Here is a 19,858-nt window from a genome sequence, read left to right on the forward strand (position 1 = left end):
CTAAAAGAATTCAGATTAGAAGTTGGATGCAACTTTTCAACAATTAAGGTTAATAAACATCGGAACACTTTACCAAAGGCTGTCGTTCTTCCCTGGAAATATCACAGATGCGTCAAGCTGAGTATTTTGGGTGTGAACACATGGCCCTTGTCAAGCCCAAACATCCATTGACTCCAAACTTTGTGTGCACATTCCTGCACATACAGCTGGAGGTTCAGTTTTAAGAGCTTCCCTGCCACAACAGGGGAAGAGGCACAAGCACAAACTGCCCTTTAATGTCCTCTGCTTTCTCCCCACCTTGGACATAAGTCAGTGACCAGAGAAGGAGATGGCAAGGCTGACAACAGGCTGACTTATAGCTGCCAAACACAAACACGGTGCTAACACTCATCCTTCTTCAAGCAACAGCAGGTGGAACCCTGTGGTAGACCAGGTGATTGCACTGGTCAGTTTTCCAGGATGAAAAGGGTGGGGTTTTGTTGGGAAGGGTCATGGGTGGGACATTATTTTGTTATGTTTTCTTTTAAAACATGTCACCATATGGTTTCTGTGTTTTGAAGTAGTGAACTCCTGCTCTGTGCAGAGGATAAGGTTTTCCCACACCGGGGATGGGTGAGTTTTTATGAACCATGGAAAGTCACGCTGTTCATTGGCAAGGGCTTGAGTACACACATTTTTCAGTTCATACTGGAGAATATAAAACCCAGTAAACATCAGGGAGGAAAGGTTGCCTAGTGTGGTTATGATCTGGACCATGCCATGCACATTTCAAAATGTCCTCTTGGGACAAAAAAAATTTGAAAATATTGCAGACAAGGGAGCAGAGAAGCCAAAGGGTTCTGAGAGAGGGTAGGTAGTTTGGGAAACAGCCTTGAGGCCATGATGAAATCTCTGTAGCTCTTACTACATAGAAGAGCAAACGTTTGGGTTGATTTAGAGGGTTTTTGCCCTGTTCTCCTAACACCTTGAAAGGTAGCCTGCCTCCATGGGTGCATGTGTTTTTTATACTGCTATGTAAATCTATTCCAGGTCACAAGAGATAAGAATGACATTTTGTAGCATGATGTATAATGGAGGTAGTGTTGTTATCTAGTGGACCTGCTCTGTTTTTTCTCCTGCTTAAGATCATGATAGATGGATCTTGAAAGGACAAGTTTTTCAGATCAACTTAAGATCAAACTATTCTCTGCTCTGTCCATATGTTATATGTGCTAGGCACTTCATTTGTTTATTTCTTTGCAAATTTCTTTGCAACATGCTGAAAAATTTCAAGACTTATTATTTGATGATATTCTGGGTGTCTAGTAAAGAGGGAAATAATTTCCTGTAGTACATTGCAGTATCATGTAATAGAGCTCCAGGGAGATTTACCCACTCCTTTTAAACACACCCCCTCCTGGAACAATGGTGAAAATGGAATCACGATGCTTAGTGATTTCCACCATTTAACTTCCTGAAATGAAAACCATAACGAAATAACGTGCAAGCTATAGTACCGTATGGTCAGGAAAAGTAGACAAAGTCTTCCATTATACCAGCCTGGTTGTTAGGGGAGAGGATCTGCCTACTTTGGTGTAACAGGATGTACTGCATATTTTGTAGTTTTGCCCAGTGCTCCAATCCCTGTGGGCTAAACCTTTTCAACAACAGCAATAAAAGAAGAAAAAGAAATAAAAGAAGAAAAGTACTGAGGCCCTTCTCTTATACCACTTTTATTTTAGGGGGATATTAAATACAAAGAGTTTCACTCACAGTGGAAATTGTCCAACTGACTCCAGGATACTGTGTAATCATTAGGAACTGGAAAAACTCAAACTGCCTGTCTGTAGTGGCTTGGATAAGACCTGCTGGGTGCATTCCAGAAATGAATATTGCAGCTGTGATGAGACTTATGTTTGGTCTCTTCTTTCAGGGTGAATTGTGCCCTTATGCCCAAGGCCAGCATAAGCCTTATGCACCCTTTGAGACCCATTTAAGCCCTTAAAATAAGACTAACGTAGCATTTAAATATTACATGGACCTCCTGGCCCCTTTGGCGGAAGCGCATGCATTACAAGATATGTGCTAATCATTAAAATGTATGCTTTCCACTGCTGAAGAGAGTAGAATACATTCAGAAGACTAGTCCCCTGTCTGACATATGTATTCTCTTATAATTTCTTCATACAGCATCCTAGCCTGCAAAAGTGTCTAAAACGTTTGCATCTGACAAGGAATATTGTGTAACCCTCAGCTGACACTGCAGCCTGTTTGTGTCCTTCTGATGTTCGTTCAACAGCAGTAGCAGGACTCTCCACTCTAGGAAGCAGTGCAGCTGAACAGGAGGCGATCTGGACAGCATAACAATTGGTGCTAAGGATGTGACATCTACTCAGTATGCCTTTAGGTGGATTTATTTAGTCCTGTGCCTTGTACGTCCATGGGAACATATATTCTGGTTTAGTTTCATCCCAAAGGAATCCTGTTTGTGTGCTCCATGCCCCCTACCTGGTGCAAACCAAAGCACAGTAAAGTGGAGGTGATAGGGAAAGTCACTCCCAGAGCACACCCATGATCATACCCTAATGCACCCTGTGTGCACTTACGTGCCTTCTTAGACACCATACAAGACAAAGAAGTGCTCACAAAATGATCCCACTCGGGGCTTAATGTTAGAGAAGTATCTGTGGGGAGAGCAAGTTGCAGGGTCTCCATGTTTTCCTTTCATGGCAAAGATTTCTATTTTGAGTGGGGACAAGCCAGATGAAGCTTTGAGCCTGGCAGTGGTGCCACCTGACAGCGCTCCCCCGGCTCCTGCCTCAGAGGACCTGCATAGTCCTCTCTGCCCAAGTTTCAGGGCAACCAGGATTCAGATGGAAAAATCTGTGCACACGGCAACCAGAACTTGATATCTTAAGTGGTGCAGCGTGTGTATTAATGCCAGGTGAGATCTGGCAAGTGAATGTTTGTTTTAAATTTCTCTTTAATCACTCTTACAGTTTGGACTTTGAAGTCTAGGGGAGTACATTTTCTGGTTTATGCCTCAGATGACATGGAAAAAGATATTCCACCTACAGTACTGGAATATCATTTATAGATGTGTAAATTCATAAAGCTATGCCTCTAACAGTTTGCCCACATGGAACTATCCCAATTTGCATCAACTGAGAACTTGACTGAAAAAAAAAGAAAAAGAAAAAAAAAAAAAAAAGAACATGTGAGGTATTTCTTTTAATATAATTGGCCCAGTATTTCAGATCCAGCTATTTCAGAATATATGCAAGAACATATATTCAGCCTATGTGCAAAAAAGAACAAACAAGATTTGGGTGGAAATGAGCCTACTAAATCAGTATTGAATTAGTTTTTATTTAGACATGGCTTATTAAAGATGTTAAGGGACATAGCTGGCTGAAAAGGTAGATTCATGAATGGAGCTGGGAGGACAGGGAGAAGCTGAACATACAAATCTTTGGAAAAATATTTAAAGAAATAATGATAAAAAGCGGTAAGGTTTGGAGGGGCGCAAGAATACTTGGATTTACTCAAGTTCTGGTTTTCTACTACAGATGTTCTGCTAACTAGAGCAGAGATGTTCAGAGACCACATATTGGCTGTAAAATTCTAGGACTGAGATTAATTAAATGCCTGCCGCTCCTCGTACAAACTAGACTCCAGAGTTTTTCAGGCCTTCTAGTCTTCTGAAAGAACTGCTGTAGAATATATCATGTGCATATCTTGCACTTTTAAAATGCATTTTTATAACAATTTTTTATAAGGGAAGTTTAACATCTTAGCCTTTCTCTGATTATCTTGCTGCTGTTCAGAAAAAAAAAAAAAAAAGGATAAGGGTCTGATGCTATACTAACATCTGATACTTCCTGCAGAGCACTGCCTCCACCCAACATGTGTTTTTAAACAAAAATCATAGTAGGTTCAATGGTCACAATTATTCACTTGTGTTATGGTTTATGTGAGTTCATTTCTTGCAACAGTTGCAGGAATGTGAGGACCCCATTCCAGTCTACTCTCTAGGTCAATACCTAGGAAACAGAATTTGTCATTTACGCCTCCTTTTCCTCCTGACTGGACAATGTCATAGCTTCTTTTGATCAGTAAACTCGCCCCTCCTCTGGATCCTGCTATGCAGGCAAGAGGTACATTCATTATGTGATAAATTTCTATATACGGTTATTATTGCAGATATCTCTTTTCCTCCTCCATAAGTGGATACCCTAAGAATTTGATTTCTAGCCATGCCTCAGTTTCCTATTTTAATTTGATACGGTACTCACGGATTCACAATATTCTTGTGTTGTTACACTAAAACAATACAGCTATTTAAATGGTGCCCAACCCAGCTTTAACACTGTACCACTTACAGCTGCCCCCTTAGATCTTACAGAAAAATGAAGCTGATGTCAAATGTAAAATTTTCAGCCTGCTGGAACTGTTATATACTTGATACATTACTTACACATGCCACTTATAAAAACATAAACCCCAAGCCAAAGGCGTCTCCTTCAGTCCCACATGGCTGTACTTGAAGATGTCATTGACCATAAAGAAGCAAGTAAAACATTTTGCCTTAAAGCTACAGTGCTTCACACCAAAAAGACTTACATTTCTTACCAAATACGACTGCTTTAAGTCCATTATTTTATTATAACTGAAGATATTTTTATTCTAAACCTAGTTCATGATTTTATTATAACTGAAGATGTTTTTATTCTAAACCTGGCCAATTACAACTACAGGTGGTGGTCATACACACTGGTGGCTTGTGAGGGGCACAGAGGCACAACCTGGCTAATGCCATCCAGGAACTTGCGCACTGAGGACCACCAGCCTGTGCCTACATTGTGAAAATACTTTTGAATTGTTTTTTTGAGGTAGATGTTACTTGACCTTTAAATAAATAATTTAGGACCTACCAAAACTTTGGACTCCTCAGAAATGCCAGCTGTGTGTGGACGAAATGCCAGCCACGGAAATGGGAGAATGTGCAGCCCACAGCAAGTTTCCCGCTACTGCCTTTGCAACATGCAATATGAGAAGGACGAAGAAGTTAGCTCCGTCTCCAGAAGCACTCAGTTCCCAACACATCTGGTGAGACTGGCAGGAAGGAACACCAATAATGGTGATGTCGGCTTATTTATCAACCACAAACCCATTTCAATATCAACAAGCAAGTTAAGAGTCAGTCATAACAACTGCCAGCAGGTCTCCATCTGAAAGGGTTTTCATAGCATTCAAGCTACGTAAAGACACATAGTCCAAATAAGGGACAATGTTGACTATGCCACTGTCCTAGGGTGACAGTCAAAGGCTGCATAACTTACTTCAAATGCCAGTATACCTAGTCCTTTCCAGAACAGTAACCAAAAATATTCATCTTTAAGAGTTCTTTGCAAAATTACTTATAATGAATATTTTATATAGTAATGATCACTTTAGAAATAAATGTCCTCAGTGGGTTTAATGCATCCCCATAGGAAAGCTTTAAAACAAATAGACTTGAACATTATAATCATAATGTTTGTACTGTTAAAACTGCTGGCAAGACCAATAAACCATGGTGGATTTGAGAAGCAGCAAAGTATCACTAATAGATTTCTGGGGAACAAAGATTCAAACAGCCTCCTGTTGCAGGTAAGCTTGATCTTGCCGACAGGTATATTAAAAATGTCACATAAAGTTAATAGAGGCTTTCATTTCTCAGGAGGGACAAAGCTGTCCCATGATAAGAAGTGTGTTGCTACAGGTAGGATCTTGGATAGGAACTTACCCAAGCCTGGGTCCAGTTCCCAGCTATAGGCCAGTGTTGATCACAAGTCTATCAAATCCTGTTCGGTTGATATTACTTTAGAACATGCTAAGCATGCAATTTCTTCTGTTTTATTGTCTCTTCCTATAATTTTATAGAAAAAAACCTAGTATCTTCCATAGTAATTGCTATCTGTCCAATGCAATTACACAGAAATGTCAGACACTCCTAACACCAGAGCAATAAATGTTGAGCAGAATTTTTTTTTTTAATTTTCAAGGAGGAAGAGCTAAGTTAAAGCTGAAAAACAGTCAGTGTTGAGTAGGACATCTCTACTAGGCCTTGACTGCTATCAGGGAGCAGTACGCAGACACAGGACTAATTTGTTGACACCTGGGTTTCATGGTTTTCTACCCCAGTAATGCAACTGAGAACTGAAAAAGAGGTGATGACACAATTTGAAGGACATGTGGATAAAATGATCAGTGACTTTGTCAGTATCTCGATGTCTCTCAAGCTATTCCTTCATGTGAGTGTTTATAATGCTTAAAGCAGTATTTCTTATGTGCCTAGAAGAGTACATAATCAGGAGTCCCCAGCTGCCAAGGCTGATACCTGAAGGATCCTAAAGGGTTTCATGGACAAACCCGGGGTGAAACACAACCTTAATGAAAGCAGTTTGCAGCTCCCAGAGACTCAAGAGGACTGTGGCTTTTTACATCAGGACTTAATTTGGTCCAAAGCGTACAAAACTTGTGCTGGGCCTTAAAGCTAATTGAGGATTTGTGGTCCTCTGTCTCTCAGCTGGGAAAGGTTAGCTTTTGAGATTTCCAGGTCAGAACTGTTTGACAAGGATTTAGTGTCACCTAAACTTGGGACATGCTAAGAGGTTTTCCTGTTTAAAGGCAATGCTGCAACTGTAAAGAGAGGCTAAGAGGGCAAAACTGGGAGGAAAAATAAGATTATTCATTTAAGTAATTGATCCTTACACTTCAAGACTCTCATACTAGAAGAGGGTTCCTCTTGTTGCATGAGGCATGACTGACCTATCTTTCCATTATTGCCCTGCTGAGTTACTACAGTTTTGAAATGTAAATAGGAAAGACTTCATTTTCTATGGGGTAATCTGCATGGGCTAATTTGTACCTTCCCGGAAAACCTAGATCCTTGCTTGGTGAAACAGGGCATTGTGGAAGCTTGGCCAACTTTTTCTGTCATTTGGGAAATCAAAGATAACACAAGAGAAGAGCAGTGACATGCACCATTCAATTCCCATGAACACTTCTAAGCATTCGTTTTTCCTAGGCTGTACGGCCGGACAATTGGAACTATGCTGTAGCATGGGAGAACCTTACACCGGCCTCTGGTGCACCATATGCCTTTTCATTGACAAACTATCACTTTTTAACGAGAGTTTCTGAGGTTGTTATCCAAATTGCATTCCTTATCCTAGATGTCATCTTTAGCACCTCTCCCAGAGGTATCTGGGAGCTTGGACCCAGACATATATGCAAATCCAGGACTTGACCAGGTCCCAGTGAAGTCAATACAAACATTGTTGGTGCTGAACAGAGATCTACTGGGCCCAATGAAAAGTAAAAGCCATCCAAGACAAAGAGGGAAATGAATTACAGGTTATTTTTTTAATCAGAATATGCCGCCACCTTATCTTTCCCTCCCTTTAAAATTTTTTTGACTGTCTTAACTTTGTAACTAGTTTAAAGTAACTGAGAAAATGTTTACATTTTAAAATATTGAATAGCCCTGGACCAATGCCCCAAAAATGTCACGTGACCCTCCTGATCTATAACTCTTGATTTTGGAAGTTACTGACTGCAGTCAAGGATTTTTGATGATAATAAAATACTGAAATGTAGAAAAAGAAATACCAGGAGGCTGAGAAATGAACTTATGTTCGCAGGTATCACCATTTCCGGAAAAATGGAAAAAGAAGAAAGAACACCTGCAGAAGTTTGGTGCATTAAATATTTCACAAGTATAACCTCAGGGTTATGTTAATGTAATCATTTACATTGGAATATTAATTTCTGAAACGTCTGTTGCAGTAGTTAACCTGTTCTTTACAGAAGCGATCAGAAGTGTTCCTCTCAAAGCAGCCTCTGGAAGCTGGAGGCAGGTGCTGCTCCGCCATTCTCTGCACATCCCACCGCCACGGTCCTGGTTCTGCAAAGCGCATCTGCACATTGCGCACATTGCAAAAGCAAATTGCACATGGGGACATCAGTCCCCTGTCGGTAGGGTGGTGGGACCGAGGTGCCGTTTGCAGGCTAGGGCGAGATGGGAGAGCTGCGTCCCCTTTGGAGTCCTGCAGCTAGAGAGCACTTGCTCCCGGCACGCGTCTTGGGATGCGGAGAGGAAACAGGAGATAAGTCTGTTGTTCGCCATGCGTCCGTGCTTGGCTCGGTGCAAGCCCAGGCACCTGGGGATGCTGCGTCGCGCCCCTCGGCAGGAGGAAAGCGGCAGCGGGTCCCGCTCCTCTCACCTTCCCGGAGCCCAGGCTGCCTTCCAGCCCCCTTCCAGCCCCTGATCTCGGCAGAGGGTGAGCCGTGTGCCAGCCTCCTCTCGCTCTGCGGGCAACGTTAAGGTGGAAAGGGCAGATGAAAACGTACGTGCAGACCTCTGCCCTTTGTGGTGTCCCTGCGGGAGCACGAAGCGGGGGAAGGAAGGCGAGGGGATAGGGTGAGTGGATGTGTGTGTCAGTCAGCGGGGGGGATGATCTAAGTATCGGGAGTCATTCAAAAGGTCAGAGCAAGCATTAACTCTTCCCGCCCTCTCTGCTCCTCGGGGGAAACCGCCGGCCGCCCGAGCGAGATGACAGCTTGCCGGGACTTAATGACAGGCCGGGTGCAGCGCCGCGGCGGCCCAGACAAAGGCAGGAAGTTTGGTGCTGCCGCCGGCCCGGGAAGGGGCAGCGGCCGGGGCCCCGCCGGGACACGGGGGCGCGCCCCCCGCCCCCCGCCGCGCCGCATCCCCGGCGCTCTGGGGAAAGCCCCGGCTGCTCCCCCCCGCCGAGAGCCGGGGGTAAACCGCCCCCCCAGCGAACAGCGCGGACGAGCGGCGGCGGCAGGCGGAGAGCGGGGAAGCGGGCAGGACGCGAGGTAAGCGGGCGGCACCGTCCGCGGCCAGCCGTGACATCTCGAACCCGGGTGACTGTGCCTTTAAGCGACTCGAGGGAAACCTTGCGTTTTTCACACACAAGCGTATTTTTTTTTTCTCCCGGTCTCTCTCCCCTCCCCGGCTTCCTCCCGCTCTTCCCCTCTCCTGCCTCCCTCTCTCCCGCTCCCTCTCCCTCCTTTTCTCCTCCCCCCGCAGGCCCCCCCTTCCCCCTCCCCTCAAGTTTCTCCCTCTGTCTGATTAAATGAGAAGGAAGTGTGGGAGTGGTGGTTTTGAAGCTCTCCCTTTAAGAGGCAGCCTGCAGTGACGAATTGTTGAAATTGCCATTGCAGGATGGCATTCCGCTATAAATTCATTGTTCCACCTCCTCTCATCTTCACATTTCTCTCCCTTCTCCTCTTGTTCACATCGACAGACTGGGGATAACAACAACAACAACAGAAAAGATACAGGGAGGGGGCTTTTACAAAAATCCGGGACGTTTTCCGCTTCTTGGGCTTTTTTTTGCCTTTTTTTTTTTTTCTCCTTTTTAACCATCTCACCGGAGACGACCGAGGCGGTTTTTGGTGCCTGAATTTCTTCTCTGCCCTTCTCCTCCTTCTCTTCAAAACAAAAGGGGGAAAAGAAGGAAAGGGAGCCCACCGGAGCCCGAGAAAGTGCCGAGTCGCAGCAGACCTGCCCCCTGCCCCTGCTGCTGCTGCTGCTGCTGGTGATGATCCGGTGACTACAGCAGAGAACTAGAAGAGGAGTGGGAAGTGCTCAAACTTCTTTACTTGCCGGGTCCGAGCCTCCTCTCCTCCTTTTTCTCCCTTTCCCCCCCACACCCCCGCCTCCCCAGCAGCAGTGATTTGGGATTTTTTTTGCCTCTCTCTCTCTCCTTCCATGTGCTCCCGGCTCTTCCCTGCAGAGAAACACAAAGTTCACACGCGACCGGCTTTTGTTGACATTTTTTTCGCTCCCACTCACACTTGACTCGAGTTTGGGAGAGAGAACTTTTCTTCTTTTTCTTTTTTTCCCCTTCCCCCCCCACCCTTCCCCCTTCTCTCCTTCCCTTAACTACGTTGCTGCACTCCGCCGACCGGCTCCTTCCACCTCCCTCCCCAACTCCTGTTGTTATTATTACTACTATTAATTATCACCGCCGCTGCGGCCGCTCCCGCCGGCCAGGCAGGCATGCTCCCGAAGCTGCTCTCCCTGCTGCTGGCCGCCGGGCTGCACCTCGCTCTGGCCCAGCCGCCGGCACCTGCCGACGACGGAGCGCCGCCACCCCCCGCCGCCGCCCCGCCGCCCCGGCCCCGGCCCGGCCCTCCCCCCGGGCCGCCCCGCCGCCCCCCGCCGCCCCGCGGGGCCGGCGGCGTCGTGCGGCGCCTCGACCCGACCTACGCGGGGGGCGGCAAGGCGGGCTACGTCCTGTACGCCGGGGGGCAGCGCTTCCTCCTCGACCTGGAGCGCGACGAGGCGGTGGGGGCGCGGGCGCCGCGGGCCGGGGGGCCGCCGCGCTGCTACTACCGCGGCACGGTGGACGGCAGCCCGCGCTCCCTGGCCGTCTTCAACCTCTGCGGCGGCCTCGACGGCTTCTTCGCCGTGGGCCGCTCCCGCTACACCGTCAGGCCGGCGCGGCGGGGCGGGGAGGCGGCCGGGCCGCGGATCTACGGGGAGGGCCCGGCCCGCGCCCCGCACCTCTTCTTCAGGGACCGCTTCAGCTTCGAGACGGTGCCGGCCCGCACCAGCTGCGAGACCCGCGACCCGGCCGGGGCGGCGGCGGGGGACGGCCGGCGGCGGCGGCGGCGTCGCTCCGTCTCCCGGGCCCGGCAGGTGGAGCTGCTGTTGGTGGCCGACGCCTCCATGGTGCGCAAGTACGGGAAGGGGCTGCAGCACTACCTGCTCACCCTGGCCTCCATCGCCTCCCGGCTCTACGCCCACGCCAGCCTGGAGAACCACGTCCGGCTGGCCGTGGTGAAGGTGGTGGCCCTGGGCGAGAAGGAGAAGGGGCTGGAGGTCAACAGGAATGCCGCCACCACTCTCAAGAACTTCTGCAAGTGGCAGCACCAGCACAACCGCCTCGACGACGACCATGACGAGCACTACGATGCCGCCATCCTCTTCACCCGCGAGGTAGGCATCACCACAGCTGACAGCAACTTGGTGTCCCTCGAACGATGTCTCGCGGGGTGGTTGGGCTGCGGCAAGCCGGCCTGGTGGCCCTGCAGCCACGTTGCCTTGTGTTGCCCGGCGGTTGCCTCCCCACTCACACCTTTGGCCTTTCTGTTGGTTTGCATGGCGTCTCGGGGACCAGCACCCATGTGCACAGCTGCCAGGGATGGAAAAGGGATTGAAAACCCAACAAATGGGGTATGCGGTTGTGTGTGTGCCCCCTCCCCTGCAAGGTCATCCCCACTATGGGTTCACTGTCATTTGTGCCAGTGCAGTGCTGGGACTCCTGCCAAGGTGGAGAGGTAGTAATTTGCCTGGTTGGGGGACTCGTCTGAGGCTGCCTGATGTGTCTGTGCTTGAGAAGTGACGTTGTTCTGGCTTTCGCATTGAGGTCTTTCACACACAGCCCCTCTCTCTCTGCAAGGGTGGTCCAGGCAAAAAGGGCTGATAGCACTCTTTAGCCTTAATCAGTCCCCAAACAAACCTGATAGTGAAAATGGTGGATAACACCTTAAAAGTACACACAACTTCCATGTTGAGTGCGTTGAGATGCTATTTCCAGCAAGAATAGCTCTGCCACACTGGAAGCCAGCAGCACTTGTGGTTCAAGGGTAGGACATAAATGCAAACCGCAGGTAAACAGAGCTGCAGAAGTTGACTGATTTGGGCTGGTACTAAGGGGTTCAGTCTCTTTCTCATTCCCCAAATGAAAAATAGGTGTCCTGATCAACTGTGGGTCAGATCTGGCTAGTATTACCCATGCAGAACTGTGCCTTGCTCCCTGCCCAGTTGGTTAATTAATTGCATTGCCAGAGGTCGTTAAGGGACATTGCTCTAGTAGACATGTGGCAGAGTTTATGCAGTGAAGTTCTTCTGTAAGAATATCCCTTTAGTGGTTTGGGTTTGGTGTTTTCTTTTTTTCCCTTCCCCAAGTACGAAAAAAATAGCTGCATGACTTTCCGTTCATTTGAGTTCTCCTGCTTTTCTACATCATAGGAGCCAGCCAAAAAGGATGCTTTGGATGGTTTGTGGAAGGAGTTGCTCCAGAAGGGGGGAAAAAAAGCGCCTGGCTTGCTTTTATAGCTGTAAATAGTTGAAACATTAGGTTCTGTGTCAGTCAGGCATCACTTGTACAGCAGGAGCCTTTTTTAGCAGTTTAAAGTCCGTCAGTCTAATTTGCAAGCTTTCATTTTGTTATCGCGATAATCTGAATGAAAACAGGCTAGCTAGGCTGGGTCAGAATGCTCTTCTTCCTTTTTGCTGTAAACATCCTTTTGAACAGCTTATTATTTAAGCTGGGGCCAGAATCCATCACTTTTCGCTAAAGTTTGTTTTTCTCCGCCAGTATTCCCATTTATTTCCCTGGGATTTATTACAACTCAGAAACTCTTAGGGTGGCAGACTGTGAATTTTAACATCAATTATTAAGTTAATTTGGATTGAGATAGGATGTGAATTTAAAGTGCATTTGCTTTACAGATGCTTGTCTGTAATTCTTTGCATGGATGCCCTCCTGCCAGAATAAGAGTGTTCTGCTAATCAGTAATCTACTTTCAAAGACTCATGAGCAATGCATCTTTCATGCATAGAGTTACGTCTTTTGCATGTAAGTAGTACATAACTAAACAAAATGTCACCGTTCCTGTGGTCTCCTTCCACTATTACAATGCAGATATTGCTTGCACTGTTACTTAGGCATGCAAATGCTTTGCAAGAAAAAAGCACAGGCTTCCGTTTTCTTGGTTTACATTTTAACAGGTTTAACTATAGGATTAGCTCTGCAGTGCAATTCAGTATAACTTAATCTGCTTTAATGGTTTGCTGTGTGCACACGCACATTGTTTGGCATTACATGTCAGTATTTGACTCAGTAAGAACAAGGCTGTAGTTTCTTGCTACATGTGTTCATGATGTTCTTTGCAGGGAGTATGTGTGAGTCCACACGATTTTTATATGCTTACACTCAAAATGTCAACATGAATCTATTTGCTCCTCTTGGAATGTAAACTCAAAAAGGGTTAAAGGATGAAAAAGCAGTAGAGATGTTTCCCAGAGAAAACAACCCCACTTTGAACTAAAGAGAGATTTTTTCCAGTTTAGCTTTTCAATGGAAGTGTCAGCAATTGGCAGGAGGATCCACATTTTACAACTATGTTTTGAATGTATAAAGTACGTTGCTTAGCTACTAGACGCCAAGCCATGGCTGCATGTTTTGATGGGCTCTGAATATCGTCATGCTAATTTTTGAACATCCAGATGTCTTCTTCTAAATGGCTTGGGTTTTAGGCATGGGGTAAATGTGTGAGGTAAATTTTCCATCTTTGTTTACTAACTGAGGCCACCTTGAACTTTGTGTCTCTGCGTCAACAGAAAAATATTTGCAAATCATTTGTCAGCTAAACGCAAGTCCTCAGCTGTATGTAACTGTTTATGTGTAGTTAGAATCTAAATTATGCATGCCTGTTGCCATACAAGTCTCTAATATAATAATTATCTTTGTTCTGAAGTGACATTCACTTGGATGTTATTTCTGACACCAAAAAAAGGCTCCCTGAAAAGATAGTAGCTTTCCTTGAGTTCTTTATAAAGGAAGAGTCCTGTCAGAATTCAGCACCATCACTTCCTCCTCTTCTGTTGCCATTACCTGTTGAAAGATAAATTAAAAACAATTGATGGACTACAAGTGTGCTGGCAGCTCTCCCTTATTATAAAATTAGTGCTGGCAGTTTAAGTTACTATCATCATCTTCATTCATACTAGGAAGTACTTCCCATGCAAAAAGATTTTTAGAAGGAGATTTACTGATTCTGGATTAAAACATCAACTCACTTTCAGTCATAACCTGTATTTAATTTGATAAGGGCTTTAAAGCAATCTTGCTGCAGAGCACAGCAAATAGTAAATAAATACGAACATGAGTTCAGTTTTGGGTGATACAGGCAATATGTTAAAGCTATTTTAAGGCTCTGTATTGCTTATTAGTGGCGGCAAGGACCACGTAGCTGTCCATTAGCTCCAGTGAATCCTATGTTTACCTTGTAACTGCAATGAAAACTACAGTAACGTGTTGGTTCATTATTATCACCTGTGTAGGAGATTGTGAAAACCTTCAGTGGACGCAGAACTTATCTATCCCTAAATATTGCAGAAACTTAGCTGGGTCCCAGAGTGATTATTTGAATTCCCAAAATCTAGTAAGGAGAAGTATATTTTCCCAGTGGTCTCAATCTCTTGTTTTGATCCATGATGGCCAGTATCAAGCCTGACAGAGGTCTGACTTGTCAGTACCAAATGGTGAACATTTTCTAATAAATGAGAGCTTTCATAGGATTTATAGGTGGCTCTTGGCCGTAACAGCCTTAGAAAATACATGGGTCCCCTGCTCTTCAAGTTGAGTCCTTGACAGCAGCTGTAAATTTTTGGGCTGCATGCATCCTCAGAGCATCCTCTGTGGAATACGGTGATGCAAGGATTTGATCATCTGGTGGCCAGGTGAGTCCTCTGCCCCATCTAGAGAAGCGGCTGTGTGGTGGAGAGGAGAAAGAGCTTGTAAAGCCCCTCTTCCTCTGGCGATCAGCTCACTTTGTTCTCAATGGAAGTGAAGTCAACAGTAAATTTAGAATTTTGTCCGTTTCAGGCCTTTTTATTATGAACAGTTCTCGGAAGCTGGAAGTGGATTATCTTCAGTCTTCAGGTTTTTATGGGTGCAACAAAATACTTGCCATGTTATTTATCACAGTAGAAAAACATACATGATGTGACTTGCAAACTGCACTTGAACTCAAACTGTTCTTTTCCAAGGTCTAGCCTGCTCTGCAATTATCCTCTAGAATTCATCCAATCTTTTTCGTTAGTGACCCTTAGTTAAATTTCAAGTTAACTATTGAATGCATTTGGACAAAATCCAGTTCTCTTACTTTCCTTCCCCTCCAGTTCTGAATCATATGAAAATTAAAATAGATGTTTCTCACAGCAGATACAGGCAACAAGAACAAGGAAAAATACTTTCCTAAGTGCTTGTTAGCATAATCTATGATAGTACCATCATGCGTGCCTGTAGCAAAAAGTTCCTGCTAGAGCCAAAGGCCGCTGGCCTGCCTTTTTCTACACAGTAATTATATGGGTCTCATGTGTGTGATTTAGTTTGACTGTCAATCTGACAGTGCTGTTGAAATAAAACAGGAAGCTTTAGATTATCTTAGCTCTATAGATGATAATTTCATTGCATGGCACACGTGCTTTCTTTGGCTCTTCTTCTTTCTTCTTTTTTTTCTTTCTGCATTATCATCTTCCTACAATTGTTATTCCACCAATGGTTAATAGCATATATTTCACTAATGTTTAGTATTATTAGTCTGAAGAAATTACAATGTGATGTATCTATCAGTTTCAGAGTTGTCACCAGTTTTGTTGCAAATCTAATACATTTAGATAATGTCCCTGGGGAAAATAAAGTGGGACATAATTTGTGCAGGAGAAGTAGCGTGATTCATACTACTCTACAGAGATGGTGTGGCGTTTCCTCACAGAGGTTAGGCAACTTACATCCTACGTTTTTCCTTATTCACAAGTCACCAGTTTCGTAACTGAAACTTTGCCCTTCCCCTCCCCATGTGAAGTCCAAATGCTTTATGTGCATTTTGTCAGTATTTTTAATTAATCTTTGGTTTGTGTAATGCTGCTGTATTTTCTTTCTGTGCTTTAGGGGAAAAAAAAAATTGTTAATCTGTCCATTCAGAACATAAAAGCTTGATACAGTTTAGGATTTCTATTTGTAATAGTATTTCTAATACTCTGTTGCAGTGTCCTTGGATGATAAGTTTCTAGGGTCCCTGTACCATACAGAGGAAGAATAAGAACATGCTTAAATATCCAGTCTGGTGAGGAGGTAGTTTCTGAAGCCAGCAAGTATAGCATGCATGTGCTAAACTGAGCCCAACAAGACACCACACATATATTGGGTTTTCTTAAATTTCACCTTATTTAGAAATCAGAAAGACAGCTCTGTACATTTGAGATTCAAATGCCCAAAACTCAGGCTTGTATTTATCATATTAACCTTAAAGGAAGACAGCCTCAATTTTTAAGTTAAAACTACTGGAGGAAAATAGGTGATTTTTGTTTTGGTAGGTATGACAGTTCTCACCATTCTGGTTTTCCTTGGAAGGCAACCAGGCTTCAGTAATCCTCTCAAAATATGGCCAGAGGACAAAGCCGTATCCCAGTGAGTCCTTCCTCACCTCACAGTGATGGCCAGGCCCTCTCCCTGATGCCCAAACCTGGCCGTCCCCATGAGTGGGACCCACTAGTGTCTCAGGAAGAGGAGTTTTCACAGCAGGGGCAGCGTTCCACCATTTTGGATTGCAAAGTGTCATAGTTTTAAGTGTCATTGTGTCATACTATCGGCTGAGGGGTAAAGTAGACCATGCCCTCATTACTTTGTTCACCAGTTAGCCCCTACTTCCATTACACGTTCTGCAGTCTGTCAACTTTGGTCTCATGCTCCTTTTGCCTTTCCAGATGATAGCCATAATCCTTTCTGTTGGGGTGAATCTTACTTTCCTCCGCGTGTGCCGTTCTGCGTTGCTGTGCCATTAATCAGCTTTCACCCACTTTGCAGAGGGGCGTGCGGGAGGGTGGATGTGTGGGTCCCAAGTACCGCCTGACCCCAGCCTCCCTGTGCAGGGCTGCGGTGGGATCTCTGCTGGAGGAAGTCAGAAAGCCGTATTTAATTCCTTCCTCTGCTTGAGGGATTTTAGGTCTGTATCGCCCACCTCCCAGGAGAGGTCCTTAACCGGTAGGTTGTAAGCTGTTCCAGGTGTTAAGGAAACTTTCCACCCCTCAGACCAAAGCTATGTCACTGTTTAGCAAGTAATTTAAGATTCATATGGTGAGAAGGAGAGAAATCGTGACCTGAAGCTGCTGACTGGAGCGCACCGCTTAGAGCAAGGCGCTCTGGGTTCCCAAAGCATGGAGAGAAGACTGTTTCTGTAATTTACCACAAGACTGTTCACTGTAAAATACAGAAGCAGCCTGAGGAACAGGGACCAAATATTAGGTCCCTTCACCAAGCGCCATAAGCACTGACTGCAGCCTGGGCTAGGGAGACCTTTCACACGTGGGCTGTCACAGGAGGAGCCACAGCTCCCTGCGTGCACGGACACGTGCAGACCTTCACTGTAGAACATGGTCTGGTGAAGACCATAGTGCACTCCCCTGAGCGACATGCTATTGAGTATCCTCTTCCCTGAAAGGAATTTGAAGCTGGATCACCTTCTTGCTGGACAAAGGCTTTAACTGATGAGCTGTTGTCAAGAAACCAGAAAAGCAAGCAAGCAGACACACAGAGATGTAAAAGCTGTTAGCTGTGCTTTAAAACAAGGTGATGTGCAGCTGTGCCTGATAGCCTAATCCAGCTGGTTTCTTGAACATCTGATTTGAGAACGTCTGTAAGCTTGCTTCCCTCAGGGAAAAGATGGAGAAGCATTGAGCATCTCAACCCCAATCAAGCTTTAGTATAAGCCAAGTGTTAAGCTGCTCAGGACTGTAGAACTGTGGCACTTTGGGGCCCATAAGGTCACAGACTCCAAGGCCTATCTAAGAAGGGTAGGTAACTCAAAGAGCAGAGGACTGTGAGCCAGTTTTGTTCTTCTGCCCTTACAGTCCACCAAACTGTCCACATTGGTGCTTAAATCCTGGTTTGAATCCAGTCCACTGGCTCTGGTCTAATATCAGGTTTCACTAAACAGTTGATCCTTGTTTTTATGTGTACTGCACAAATCACAGGATTTCAGGTAAAATAAATCAGCTGCTCCAGCAGGGTGCCACAACGGTTATCTTCATTCACAACAATGCCACGTATACATGGCAAACAGCCAGCTGCTCTTAATGTACATATGAATGCCAAGAAAACTTGGCCTTTAATAAGCTGTCTAATTAACTACTAGTCGTATGATGTACAACTCAGTTTTCCTAAGTCATTCCTTTGCCAAAGCTTAAGTCTTAAGATCTGTTGCCGCCTGCGTAGCAAATGCATTTCCTAGTCATTCTTCTATTTTGAAACTACTGTAATGCAGATCAAGGGCCAAACTCTTCGTTCCTTCGTCAGAAATATCAAGAAACATTCTTCAAAGCTTCTGCCACTATTTGGAGGCAACTGCATGAGTATACAGATCTGAGCAAGCAATTAATTTTTTAAATAGATGTGATACATCGGAGTGAAATAGTAATTGGAAGCTGATTTTAAGTATTGTATGAGTCCTGGCTTTCCTAGTGTTTTAGCTAAGTATGAAAAGTTGAGAAGACCCACACAGATTTTTGAGATTGCAGCGTTACATCAGGGCCTGTTTTTAACCCCCAAAAAAACCCCAAAAAACAAAAAAAAAATATTTACAAGGGAAATAAAAACTTACACTGTACTCCCAGAAACTACTTCATAAAACTCTGAGAGTGTTTTCCAAGAGTGCCTGGGAAAACCAAGAAGGTAACTATTGTTTCTGGTAACAAATAATCTCTTGCCAGTACAGCTACAGGACATTTAAGTCAAAAGCAATTTTGCCATAAAGATTTACATCAGTGTAAGTGTAAACAGATGTGATCTTCAATAACATCACTCAAAACCATGCTGTTGGGAAGGACCATGTAGCTAGGGGATGGTGAGTTAACCTGACAGCAAACTTTTCAGAATATTTGTCTTACAGATGCCACTTGGTAGGCTTCAATTATATATATAATACATACTATGTGATGCTACATTGAAGTTCAAATCATGCGGAGGCAAGAGAAATAAAGAATAAATGAGACTGTGAGTTGAGAACGTAATGGAGCTGAGTCTTCAGTAATCTGCCTAAGTGATTATTGACAGTGTCAGCATTAGCTTAAAAAAAGCATCCTCATGCAGTCACTGAGGACTGAAGTCTGCAACAAAACCCAGAAAGCTCAGTACATGCTCTCTGTTCAAAGCATAGCCAATATATGCCCTGCTCTAGCAGAAGATGGGCAACCCATAGACATCCCTCCCCAACCACAGCTTCATGCAAAGAAGCTAATGCCAGAAAATATTTCCTGACCTTGTTTCCAAGATCCTTTACAAGGCTTCTCCACCACTTCCCAGCTGGGACTCAGTAGGCACCTTGCATAGACTGCTGAGGAGGCAGCCTGGATGTGGTTGCAGAGTTGGCTGAAGGGAGTGGGGCTTTACTGTATCACTGTCCACCGCTTTCTGACCACAGTGAGGTTGCTCCCCTCCTTTACGGGGATCGTTGGTCCCATATCACCTGAAAACAGCTGTTTTCCAGCTGTCTGTGGGGTGTTGGAGCTAGTTAATTTTACAGATAAGCAGTTTTCAGAATCACTTATTTTCTGCTGTAGGATTTCCTAGGAGCAACCTTTAACTAATACAGCCCTTCAAGAAACTAATTTTATCTGACCCAAAGTTAAGGTATTTCATGAAGTACAAGCCTGCTTTGTCTTGCCTAGACAACTGTTACGCAAGTGAGCACTGCCTTGAGAGTTACTAGTGGGATGCTGAGATGTGTGGGTATGTGTCATACTCTGAGAAATGATGGAAATGGAGGAACAGCGGTTTGATGAAGTGACTGGATTTCTGAGGAGAACCCGGGCACGTAGTGTGGTGCAATGTCAGTAATACATAACATATGAAAAGTAACCAAACATTGCTATGTCTATTAGTGCTTGCATATGTATGTAGCTATTTCTTTGATGTCTAATGAAGGTGGTGTAATGCAATCCTGTGCATAGCTTTCAAAATATTGACGGTGGGATTACTAACCAGCCAAGAGTCAGAAGGGCTGTCTACTGTTA

The 19,858-nt window shown here is 45.0% G+C and overlaps 1 protein-coding gene across 2 annotated transcripts in view; it reads left to right on the forward strand.

The window, feature by feature from the left end:
* The first annotated feature begins 9,916 nt into the window (after positions 1-9,916).
* The window catches only part of ADAMTS5 (ADAM metallopeptidase with thrombospondin type 1 motif 5), a 46,821-nt gene continuing 36,879 nt past the window's right edge, over positions 9,917-19,858 (forward strand). For both annotated transcript variants that reach the window (XM_056327674.1, XM_056327675.1), the window contains exon 1: positions 9,917-10,996. In XM_056327674.1, coding sequence (XP_056183649.1) covers positions 10,055-10,996 — 942 coding nt within the window. In that variant the 5' untranslated portion in view covers positions 9,917-10,054. The remainder of the gene's footprint in view (positions 10,997-19,858) is intronic.

Source organism: Falco biarmicus, chromosome 2 (genome assembly GCF_023638135.1).
Source record: "Falco biarmicus isolate bFalBia1 chromosome 2, bFalBia1.pri, whole genome shotgun sequence".
Classification (NCBI taxonomy): Eukaryota; Metazoa; Chordata; class Aves; order Falconiformes; family Falconidae; genus Falco; species Falco biarmicus.